At 45.1% G+C, this 12,819-nt stretch overlaps 1 protein-coding gene across 9 annotated transcripts in view; it reads right to left on the minus strand.

Annotated features, from left to right (window-relative positions):
* The window catches only part of HERC3 (HECT and RLD domain containing E3 ubiquitin protein ligase 3), a 52,980-nt gene that overhangs the window by 27,133 nt on the left and 13,028 nt on the right, over positions 1–12,819 (minus strand). For 5 of the 9 annotated variants that reach the window (XR_014228644.1, XM_082316233.1, XM_082316232.1 and 2 more), the window contains exons 3-5: positions 4,509–4,668; positions 2,965–3,041; positions 2,150–2,371 (exon numbers count right to left, since the gene is read on the minus strand). Coding sequence is in view for 8 of the 9 variants with exons in the window: in XM_082316233.1 (XP_082172359.1) it covers positions 2,150–2,371; positions 2,965–3,041; positions 4,509–4,668 (459 nt within the window). In the remaining variant the exon portion in view is untranslated. Of the gene's footprint in view, positions 1–465; positions 524–2,149; positions 2,372–2,964; positions 3,042–4,508; positions 4,669–12,369; positions 12,602–12,819 lie in introns of those variants that run through there. The other 4 variants (XM_082316235.1, XM_082316236.1, XM_082316234.1 and 1 more) reach the window with 3 other exon arrangements.

Genomic DNA, 12,819 nt, shown 5'->3' on the forward strand with positions numbered 1-12,819 from the left:
TATGAGGAGTGCAGCCTACCTACACCCACCTTCAGCCTCATGCTCCATTACAGACTCCTCACTGACAACTGCAAACATTTGTTTCCAAAACCTTGCTTAGACCTTTTCCATACAGAACAATCCTGACACGTGGGAGACACCAGTGCAACACACATGACAAGCTGAATCCCAAGGTGTATTTAAATGCCTAGCCTTCCTTCTGTTGTCATCCTTTAAGAAGATCCTCCTACTTGCAAAGGCTAATCTCTGCCAACCGTTAAATGATGCTTTTCTCCTTCCCTCTGACATTCTAATCATTAAAAGTGGGTCTCCCAAGGATGAATACACTAAGCAAGGTTACATGTTTTCCTGATGTAAAAATGAAATAAAAGCTGAGCATTTCAAGGAGCAGTAGGCACCCCAAACCAGTTAGATAGTAAGGGAAGCAGCTGCTTACTTCATACCAACAAAAAATCAGGTTCCTACCTATAGAAGTTGTCCATTTTTTAAGACTCTCACCCAAGGATATGACAGGTGCTTTTTTCTGGGTAGTGAAAGGAAAACGGTCACATTTTCATGGATTTAGAAATGAGAGCAGATTTTTTCATTTACTTTGTTCTGTATTTTAGCACTCTGATCTTTATTTTGATAGGAATGATACTTCTTACCTCTACAGCATAATTGTTTAAGTAACAGTGCTGCAGACTACTCATGTTTGCAGACTTTGCTATTCATGTTCACCAAGTATAATTCACACTGCCTTACCATGATTCACTTACCATAAATATCAAGTATTTACTACAGTGTCATGTATCAAGGGTAAGCAGAGTATGATCCCTGGCCAACACAGCCCCACCAGTAGATGCCCCTTATATGTTCATCTAAGATTAGCCCCATGTCAAAGCAAGCCTCTCATATATAAACTGCAGCTTTGTTGAAATGAGAAGCATTTATCTGCCAGTCTGCATGGAAAGAACATAGCTGCTCTTATACAAGATCAGCTCTAGCTTACATACAGTACAAGAGAATAGACCTGGAGCATTTTTGAGAGAATGCAAGATATGTAACAAGTCTTACAGTTGTGTTTCATACTCCTAAAAGTGTAAAGCAAGGTGAAATGATGCATACAACATTTGAGCACCCTTTGCTAAACTACAGGCTGCTTTTGAGTAATCGCTTTAAATATATGTTTCAATTGGTAGGGTGGGTTGTCAAAATGCGTCATTCCGTTATAGGTACACAAATTGTGACACAACGCTTTTCTCTTGCAACATCCAGTATTTATATGCTACTACATTCTGCAACCTAACATTTACAGATATATACGCCTCATGTACTCACCCATGCAAAATAAATTATCCATGCATGGTAGGTATCACACCCACACTCGGTAACTTGCCTTGATATTTAAAGCTACTCATCAACTATGCAGAAAACTATGAAGAGGTTGATTTAAAGCTCCAAAGAAAATCTTTCACTCACTTGCTTTTGCAAAAAAGTTAAGAATGTGTTAACAACAAGGAGGGGAGACCTGGGCTTTTCAGACTAGTAGTAAAGTCATACCCACTCTTCAGCCTCATTTATAAACCTGTCTTCAAGTCTGTTGATGGCTACGCTTCACTGAACATGGCCACCTGAAAAAAACTACCATTGGCCCTGTGTGTCTTGCAAATCACGTCACCAATAAACTAGACAACATTTTACAATACTGAGATACTCAGTGTTGCCATCATTTTGTAGCATACAGTTGCTCACCAGTCAAAAAGATGCTGGCAAATAAGGGGATGGGTTCAGCCTGCTGTTCTGCAGGGAGAGCCTTTCCTCCACATCAACTTCAAACAAAATTTGGACAAAGCATTTTTGAGAGGAGGAAGAAAGAATGAGCACTCCCTTCAATGCCTGCATGTTCACGCTCACATTTGAAAGATCTCTCTTTTTGACCTTTCTCACTTCCACTAACATCCACAAGGGGAAAAAAAAAAAAGTGTTTCCGTTCCTACTAAGTATGAAAAGACTGTAGAGTCCATCAGAGACTGTTCCTCTGCCCTCTCCTCCTAAGAGGAGTTGCTGAGGGTTACATATTCGCTCAGTAAAAATATACTGTTGATGTGAAGAGACACTAGGCCAAAAAAGTCTACCCTCCTTTCACCTAGGAGCATAATTTTGATACCTCGTTCATCACTTAGTCCCAGCTGTCCTGAGCTGTTCTTCCCCCAGCCAAACACAGCTCCTGAGAGAGAGAGGGCAAAACTGTGGGCTCCACCCGCAGCAACCTGAGCCAAAGGGATCCCATCAAGAGACTTGACACGTTGTGGACTGGCTTGGGAGGGACATTCTTTACCCAAGCCCAGCTGACCATAGCTGTTCTGCCCCCATGTGAAGAACTGGCCATCTGAAACAAGGAAAGAAAGAGAACGGCGAGTAGAAGCTGGTCAAGAGAAAAGCAAGTTTGTCAAAATGAACAAGAACTGGTGCTGGGGACTTTGCTCCTACCCAAGCCTCATGATGGAAAAATCAAGCAAGACAGTCTTTGCCAAAATAAAAGCACAATCTGAAGCCATCAGGAAAATAAACAGACGTGCAACTAAGTGCAAAATACAATATCAGACTGCTGTAACTTAAACAGCATAACAAAGAATGGTCCATATGGTGCATACAGAAGAGTAATAGCCAAGGATAATTTCATCACAAAGAAATTAATTACACGGATTTTTCTACATCAAGATAGAAAGCTTCTAAGTGTTCCTGCCAGCATTCACCAGTGAGACAGTGGGTGGCCTATGTGTCATGTTTTCTTTCTTGACAGTACTGGCAAAGCTCTTCTTCAATATTCATGGTACCTGATTCATTTTGTAGCCTCCCATTTGGCCTGAAAGCAGTTGGGACAGGGATGTCCTTGGTTTAATTACGCAGAAATATACAATCTTGGACACTGTGCAAAACAACAGCACAAATCTTGGTAATAAATAATGAATGTTACAGTACCTGCTGCCAAAGCCATGCAATGCCAATTTCCACAGGAAACCTGCAGTATTGTCTGTTGGTTCAATTTCTTTATCAACCTAAAGAAGACGACAGTATTTTAGAATAAGTATCCACAAATACAGTATCACCTTAGGTCAAAATTATGATTTCCATTCAGATATTTGTTCTACACATACGCATAACCTACTGTTTTGAGACTGAGGAACAGGGTTTTGAAGGTGATGCAGACCCATACATAACAGATGCAGATCTGCAGAGACCTTTAGATACTTGACTACTAACTCCAACTACATTTACTGCCATAACGCTGAATCCAGCCATCTGGAAATGGTCAAAATAGCTGGTTCTTGGTCTCTCTCTCACTATTCTTTTTCAGGCATCAAGATTCTTCATGCTGTCAGAGGCCTAGCAGTTCCTATGAGTTACAGCATCAAAACCTCTTCAGTGCTTTGTACAGAGAATAGCATGTCAAAGGTTCAAGTTATTTCACATAAATGTTATTTTTAAAATGGCACCATCACATTGACATGTGAGCCTGTCTCTCTCTGTTACATCAGAGCCACCTGCAAGTTAAGGACTGTCTTCCCACAGAGCCCTGCAGCTCAAACATGAATGTTTTGTGACTGAAACTCTTTTCCTTTAAATATTGTTTCAACAATGACAGCCACCCTAGACAGATGTCACAAACTTCTGCTCTGCAATGGATCTGCAGTGGCAGACCAAGTAAGAGACAGACTACATCTGTTATTAATGTAGCATGATACAACACCATTAAGTACAAAGAGACCAGTTACCTTTATTATGGTGATAAGCTGAGACCTATCATCTGTGAACTGCTTTGGATGCAGAAGTTTTAGTGTCTGCCACTGGCCACTGTCACCATCTACATGTCCGTGCACTTAACCCTACTAGTGCTCTGACACAGTTAAGATACATTAAATAAGTATGCAGATGAAGAAAATTGAGCACTACCCTAAAGTTTCTGAGCAACATTGACTATTCAGAATTGCAGTAGGCTGGCTTAGTAACTTCGCTGCTAACGGGCAACACTGCAAGAGAGTCTCAGAGCTGAGGTGCAAGTTCATGCAACCATATACTTTTTTCCTGTTCTTGAAATGTATCTCCTATCTCATAGGACTTCCTAGGGACTGAGAGACGGGTATCACACACAGCATTTCTATTTTTGGGTCCTCCCTTGTGCACCTCCTTGCTCTGTACAAAACACAGTAGCATTTTTCACTGAGGAAGCCAAGCACGCTCTGATTTTCTTCTCTGTGCCCCAAGCACCCACGGGCAGAAGGCCTGTCCTGCCCAAACCTCCTGAGGACTTGTCTGAACCCCAGCGGGGCTCAGGGAGTATAAGTACAGCACGAAAAAGAGAAGTCGTCACCCTTATATCCCCATGTGAGAAGTGTCCAATTACCCAATTACTGCCCCTCTGAGAGAAAGTGCTCCCACTGACTCCAGGCTGGAAGACGAGCAACCCTTGACGCATCGCCTCCAAGGAGCTGCCTCAAGGAAACCTGAACCTGTTAAAAATTTACCTTGGCACCGTCACTGCGTCTTCTATAGTGGTGAGGCCCAGCTGTCCATCGCTGCCGGCGCCCCAGGAGAAGAGCTGGCCCTGGTCGCTGAGCGCCACGCTGTGAGACTCTCCGCAGGCCACGTGCACGATGTGCTGCCCGGCCAGGGCTCCGATTTGCTCTGAGGAAAACAGAAAACCTCTCTGGTCACAGGATTCATCTCACAGTGACATGCAGGCATCAGGTCTAGGCAAATCTGTATGCAAAGCCATTCAGATGGGTGCACTGATCCCCAATTTAGTTTTAAAACACTTCCTACAAGAGGAAAGCACCAGGTTTTACTGAAAACAGGTAGCTGCTGAGCTCTTCTGAAAGCCTGGCCTGCAAATCAAAGGAGAAAGGCAGGTACGTGCCCCCAAGCAGAATGACTGTCTACACGCAGCCAGCCTCACAGATACAGGGAAACCTATCAAGTTATCTAGGAACACCCAGACTTCCCAGATTTGAGGTTTTCTCACTCAGTTTTGATGTGGGGATTAGCCAGCACCCAGAACTTGGCAGACCCTGTAAAACATATTTGACCTTCCACAGCTCTCAAGTGCAATGAAGACGAGTCATCCACAAAGCTAATCAACTCATCCTCCCCTTGCTTTATTGCTTGATGCGTGAAAGCATGTGTGTTACAACATCCTCTGTGCTAAGCTTGGAACAGGTTTGAACCTATCAACCTATTACTACAACTGTCAGACACTCATAAAAAAGTCCCATAAGAAGGAAGCAAAGCAAGAAGGCCTTAGAGAATAAAAAAGAAAAATCACTTAGTCCTCTAGAAGATCACCCACAACTGACTTTTCATCATTACATCATGTTAGGCAACTGAAGTAGGTGTGACAACTACTTGTACAACATCAACAACCAAATCTTATTCGTTATGCAGTGTTTTTATAAATGGACATGAAAGTCTTGTTTTGCAATAAAACATTGGAAATGCCACATATCTGATGGAAAAACACCCCACAAGGCAGACAGAAACAAAGTTAATTTTCTTTTTTCTTCCCTGAATAAATATAAATGTTTCAGGCGGATGAAGAAAGATTTCACCCTGTAAGCTACAAGGCAGTGATCAGTTTCATTAAAGTTCCACTTGCCTGCGACATGAGGGAAGGGTAGTTACATATCATTCTATGAAAATGATACCCCACATCAAGGGCATCCAGAAATCATTACCATACTTAGCACCCCTGGGAGGGCTTGCCTTCTAAGTCTGGGAGTCAAAAAATGAGGAGGAGAAGAATCCCTAATGGATGTTATAGAAGAGAAAGATGACAATTATTTAAATATGTATTCTAATAGAGGAAAATGCTACCCGAACGTGTGTTTCCTTTAACTCAAAATAAATGGCAACAGAGGTACAGTTTACAAGTAACAAGCACACAAACATCTAGGAGGGCTCAAGGACTGGGCCTGCCTGCCATCTGGCCATCCTTTAGCCCTGCCATCTAATAACGCCCTTTGCCCTGCAGCTCTTTCCAGCAGGACTAATTTCACCCAGTCCCACTGCCAACCCTATACAAAGACACAGACAGGTTTTGAGGATGGTAACTCAATTTACACGTGCAGTTTCCATGCTTGGGCCCATAAAGCGTCCAACTGTAGCACTGCTTGGCAGCCTGTTTTATGTTCATTTGCATATATAATTGAGGAAGCCTATTTTTATCCATGAGCTCTAAACAACCAGCAGCTGTATGGGCTGGTCAAGGTCAAATCGGAAACAACAGACAAGGTATCTCAACAGCGCATGTGGCTATAGTCTCTTCCTCTTAGTCAGCCAGCAAGACAAAAAAATACCCACTGCAGTGTGCCTGACACAGCACCTATGTTCAGCCAAGCGTGTTTCTGTACTGGGACCTGAAGGTCCAAAACTAAAGCTCCTGCTAGAGAGGATCCTACCATCAACAGAAGAGAGGGATGAAGCCATCCTCATCTCCACAGGAAATCCCTTTGATTCATGAACCCATCACTTTGCTATAAGCTTGCTGGCCAGGGTGCACTGGGACTGGCTGTTATCCAGAGCACCTGAGCTCTTAAAACTGGTCACAAACTCACCAGCCTGCCTTTCTTCCAAAGCTTGTCCCTGCACACTGCCAAACACTCCAGGGGATAACATGAGTGTGTCAAAACAACAAATGTGGACAATGTGGGAAGCTAGGGCATCCAAAACAGACTCTTGCTACCTGCCGGTGTGACTGAGCTAATTTCTTCCCTGGGAAGGCAGTATTTGCCACAATAAGTATACACGCCTCATTTGCTGTGGAAGGACTACTGTGAGCTGCCCCTGAGCCATTGGAGCACCTTGGGGAGGCGACAGGAGACTCCAGTGACCAAAGATCAGCATCAGGAGCTAGAGGAGGCAGGACTGACCACAGCAGTACCGCAACTGGTGAAAAAGCGCCCCAAGGTACCAGGAGGCTGTGGCAAGGACCACATAGCAAGGGCTTCACACACCGCGACACAGAGAGGACATCCAACTGGTTTAGAAATCCAGAGTGGTTGCTTTGGTCCCCACAGACTCCATCTTAAGTTTAATTTGGCAACACAAACCTGACCTTGCTCTATGTGCCATCCCAAGGGGCTAATAAATAGCAACTTGTTTGAAAGGCTGCCCTGTGACACTGAAAGCCTTCAGTGACTGCACTGCTCACCCAAGAAGCAGAATACAGCCTCACCTGGACTCGCTGGATGACCACAGACAGAAGAAACATGCCTGTCTTGGAGCTGAAGATCTTTGCCTTTAGAGATGTACACATATGGCGCACCTCAGCATAGTACATTCCTAAGACCTTGTCAATGGCAGCTTGCCTGCAAAGTCATGAAGTGTAAACACTAAACTGTTTAAGTTTTAGATGCTCTCACACATCTCTTTCCAGAGATGGAAAAAAGCCAGCCTTCCTCTGGGGGTGCAGACTGCCCAGGCAGTTCAAGTTAACTGCCAGGCTTGCCAAGCCACCAAATGTACCATCTGCCTGCTAACATGGGTGGTGTTATCAAAAACATCTGATAATTCCTTCTTTGGTGACCTCCCACCCCTTCCTCACATCAAAATATGAGGTGTGTTAGTGGTTGGTATACATTTGTTTTAATTTCCAGAGCATCACACCACCATTATTCATCACTGCACTGAGATGAAGGGTACAAAGGGTGAAGTTTATTCTTAGTATTGTGTCTTCAGTAACTGATGAATAAAACCAGTCAAATGGAGCTTAATAGGCACAATTACATACAAAGCTAAGCAGAAAAAAAAACCAACCCTGAAAGCAACAGGGAAGGGCTGAAAGAGTTATGCAATACAGTGTTTCAACATGTCATAAAAAACTTTCAAAAAAAAAAAACAAACAAAAAAGCCCACATTCCAAGAAGTATACATTGACCCAATCTTTTCTTTCTGAAGCCAGCAGCTGTCTCAAAACAGCACCAATGCTCGGAAGTCATTTATCCATTCTCTGTATCTGGTGGAGTTTCATTTTTCATTTCTCTCTTCTGTCCACTTTAACTCATGGATCTCAGCATAAACAAGTTTATCAAGGTTTGACTTCTTTTTGTCTTAACCTTGTTAGATCTTTTCATAAAATACACATTGGACCAAAGAATTATGTCTAGGCAAAACACCTTCAGGACCACCCCTCTCTGGAGGGTGACAGGCCTGGTTCCCAGGACCGCTCTTGTGTTTTCTTGCCTGTCTGTGGTTTGCAGGGACACTCCAGCAAAATTTGAGGACAGGTGCTATGTGTTTCTGTAACTCAGTTTTCTGACAGTTGGCACATTTAGCTTGAAGGCTTGGAAATGGCAGTAAAGCTGGGCCAAGAATGAAAACCCCTGAAAAGCCCACCTTCAGTCCATAGCTTCACGATTTATAAAACAGGGCTTATACTTTGTCCCTGCAGTGTTGGAAACCTATACAAGATCTCCAGCATCTGCAACTGCTGGAAGCACAAAGCACTCAATGAATGATTAATTAGTTTTCCTACTCCTAGTAAGTTTATCAGAGAGTTGGTACACCCTTTTTACATATAGCTTCCAGCTGCTCACAAGACAGGCTTTTGCTAGAGGACATGGCAGAATCCTTCAACCATATGTGTACTGGGATGTACACAAACAGCACCAGATGGCTTCTACTGTCTGAATGTGACATAGAGAAACTATCAGCCCTGAGGTTACACCTTCAGTGGCAAAATCTGGATTTCTCTGACGGTGAGAAAAAGCTGCGGCTTGGAAGAGTTTCAAGTGATTTCAGTCTGCTTGGACACCTGGCCAAAACACCTCATTGCCTCCCCAGCCTGACAATAAGCAACTCAGAGCATTTGTTCATCTTGGTTGTTGCTGCCTGCTAGGTAAGTGCCCACAGACTCTAAGATAGGTGTCTTACTAGCTTGCCTGGATAAGAAAGAGATGGTGGTAGAAAAAACTGTTGGCAAGAAATTCCTGTGGGTTAAATGCTAGCAGCTGGCAAGTCTGAGGACAGATGAGCCAATTTCTTTGCATTGCCATGCTTGTTAACACAGTCCACAGAGGGTACCTGAGCATTGTGCAACGAAGATCTAAAAATCAGAAGTGCGAGATACAACATTTTAATGCACAAGGCAGCTGAATATTTAAACAGACAGCAATAGCAACCTAAACTTCACCCATATGGTCTTTCTGTTCCGAGTACTGGAAAGCCTAATTCTTACAGGAACAGAGCCGAGTTCTCTCCTTTTGAAGATTAATTACACGAACACATTAAACCATCTAACAAGGTGACACTAACAGCATTAGCACTTATGGAAGGCTGATCCAACAGCCAAAAACTCCGTAAAAAAACTGCTACTGCCTTCCGTAGATAGTACAAGAAAATGAGAAAAACGCTATGGCCCAAACTTATCAGTCACCAGCATTTCATTAAACCACTGTACAAAAAGCAAGTAAACAACAGTGGATCACCAAACTCCCTGACAAGATTTTTATATATTAAGTAGGAAAGTTCAGCTGACTGCCAATTCCCCAGTCTCCGCCAGCAAATCCCGGAGATGTTCTGCACATGCACATCCTGGTTGTATTTCTAGGCTGTGATGAGCTTCGTGATTCCCATCCTGATGAAGTCAGCTGAGCATTAAAACACGTCTGAGTGTTTTAATGAAACTGGAAAGAGGAAAAGAGAAAAAACAAAGTGCAGCAACTGAAATGCTTGCAATCCAAAGTGCACAAAGAAGTTCACCCAAGATTTCTCCCTCCCCTTATGAAGGTTTCTCCTTTTTGTCAGCATAACTTCAACATCATCTTAGCTATTCAATGCTTTTACCAGTATTAGCAGCGTGAGTACACTCACCTACTTTTCCAGGAAACACCATCCCCAGTGGAAGCTGATTCTGCCACTTGGAAACTGGTAACTGGGGAGGGGAAAATCATGCTGTTTGTCAGGGCCTTTTTGCCTCTTCCTCTCTCCTTTAAAGCCCCCAAGAACAAGCATCTGATTTCCCTCTGCACACTTTCAACTCCGACCACCTAGGCATCTCGTGCTCACAGCTGCCACAGACAACATGTGGAGTCTGGGACTGGCAGGAAGGAATCACATTCTATAAACCACTTAAGCAAAATACAGACTTCCCGAAGCTATCAGGTGCTTTTGAAAACATAATCTAACCCAGCCAGCTAAAACTGCTTCTCACACCACCTCTGCAAGCTGTGGTTTGTCAGCAGTAACACCGGAGGAAGGCTTGCAGGGAGGAGGCGAGGGCTGAAGGACCGTCTCAGGAACACGCCTTTGACTGCAGACAGTCTCTGGCATGGCCGGCCGTACGACACGCACAACACGTAGGCAGCTGGAACCACCCTGCCCAACACCAGCCCCACAATTTCGCCGCCACTACTTTCCTTCTCCTTGCCGAGCCTCTCTGAGAAGGCATTACGTGCTTGTTGTGTCTTGCATTCAGACTACGTGAGACTACCGCATGCAAGGGTGTGGGAAACACTGTGCTCTGCACCTGCGTGGCACAAGACTACAAGGGCAAACCCCATGGGGAGACCACATCCCCGCTGCATAACAGCTACCCTCGCTTTCTGCCTGCTGTTCTCACCCATGTATGGCAGCCCACCTTATTCTCAAACTTCTCTTAGTATGGGGCAAAAGCTTTGAAGTATGCAGCAAGCAAATGTTTGCATCGGCATGTAACCTCCTCCGACTTTCAGCCATTGAAGCTCACTATATCCATCGAGGAGGCTGGGTTTTACAAGTCCAACTCACAAACCTTGAAGCCTTCCTTTCATTAACTTCGTGAACTGCCACTACACTTGCAGCAGAAAGCTGAGCAGTACCAAGAGCAGCCTGATTAGAGAGACTAACAGCAGCAGCACTGAAGCTGATAAGGCTCTGATAATTTGGTTACAAAGGAGGAAATGTAAACGTAGAGTAGACTCACCGACCAGAAAATAGAGGGGGGAGAGGACAGTAAAGGACAGAGGACAGCCCAAAGCAGGTGACGTTCCCAGGAACACTGTTGCTCACAGGCGTGGGAAGACTGTCCGTAGGTCAAGGCTAAGAAGCTCCAATAACAGAGACTGTGATTCTGCAGTCCCCTTTCATCCACAGACACTAGTGACGCTTACTGAGGTGACTGCTTCCCTGCACAACACGTACAGTACTGCTCATTAATTTATTTAGCATAGCTGCTTACAGGCTTAAATCTGAGAGGCTCGTTTAGTTATTAGCACTGCCTTCACTCTACAAAGCTGCCTGTGGTCACATCAAGGCAGGAATGTCAGAGCAAGAAGCGAGAGGCCACTGCGACACCCCAGGGTGTCACTTCGCATGGGCTTTGCCAACTACTCCCCCTCACAGCCACGAAAGCAGACACCTACCCTGAGAAAGCAAACCCCTTCCTCAGACATAGCCATAGAAAGCCTTCTACTTGCCCACATTGCTGCCTTTTTTCTAGGGGACACGGCCTCTCCGAGCACCTCTCTGAGGAGCCATAAGCGGACTGGCATGGGCAGAGCCAGCAGCCAGCCAGAGAAGGCTCTTGGAAAGGGCTGGGCAGGCAAAGAAGGCTTCAGTCCGACCAGCATCAGCTGGCAGAGGGAAGAATACACCTTCAGACCTTGGAAGTAAACATGTAAGGGCAGCTCTTTCAAAGAGGGAAGGCACCAAGACCTGTGAAAGAAACACAGGAAAAATGTATGTTCAGGAAACCCAGGCAGAGCCTGTTTTCCTCTTCAGGTTACTGCAGAGAGCTGTAAAGGTGGTCACTCGGCCAGGCCTGCTGGCCACTGGCAGCACAGAAGCTACAGCTGGGCCGTGACTGCTGAGAAACCCCAAGGTCCACCATGCACACCCCAGCAAATGCCACGGCTCCAGGGCAGCAACTCCGGCACAGGCAGGATGCACTAGAGCTCGGGGTGACGTGCTGAGGATGGACGTCAGAGGTGGAAGGAGGAATTAGGGAGGTGGGTGCCTAGATAGTGGGTTTGATATGCTGGTACTACAGTGCAAAGCTGTATTTCTGCCTGAGAAATCCCAAGCAAAGCCACAGCAATCTTGAGAGTTGTGACAAAAGTCGATGGCAGTAAGCAGGGACAGCAGACTGGGAAAAAGGAAGAATAAACCCTTCACTACAGGCCATCATAGCCACATGGAGTAGTTAACACCGTCCTGTCGCAACTGTTGAGCCAACCTTGTAAACGCAAAAGAAAAGGCAACCAGTGTAAAACTGACAGCTCTGCTTAAAAACCAGCACTTTCACCTCCTAGCACTGCAAGGAAGAGAGATCTGTTCGTTTCTTCCCTGCAGTGCTCCCCCAAACAAAGCACCGCTCCCTTCCCAGCTGCCTTAACACAGCCCCTTCCAGCATACCTGCTGGCAGGCCACAACGGATTTAAGGCTCAAAGACCAGGAACATCCACAGCCCATCCTTCCAGCTCGGTCAGTTGCTCCAGGCAGCAAATCACTGCCCCAGGAGGTAAGATAAGAGTTTACTGTTATCCATCTGCTGTGCTCAATCCTGCAATCACTGCTGTACGAGTGTCCTTCCGCAGCAGGTGATCACGTCTGAGCAGAGGGCTCAAAGTGAAGCACCTCCAAGTCCCTGCAAGACAGAGAGCATTGCTGTATACCATACACACTGCAAGCAAGCCACAAGGGCTTTGCTCCACTTTTTGCCTCTGGACAGGTGCTATTTTGCCATCTTTTCACATTATCAGGGCAGTTTTGCACAACAGGAATCATTTAGCCTTCACATGGGCATTTCATATTTTCTTCTAGAAGGGAGGCTACATTTTCTAGGTAGCCACATTTGGCTGAGTC

This window comes from Platalea leucorodia, assembly GCF_965183815.1.
Source record: "Platalea leucorodia genome assembly, chromosome: 6".
In the NCBI taxonomy this organism is placed as follows: Eukaryota; Metazoa; Chordata; class Aves; order Pelecaniformes; family Threskiornithidae; genus Platalea; species Platalea leucorodia.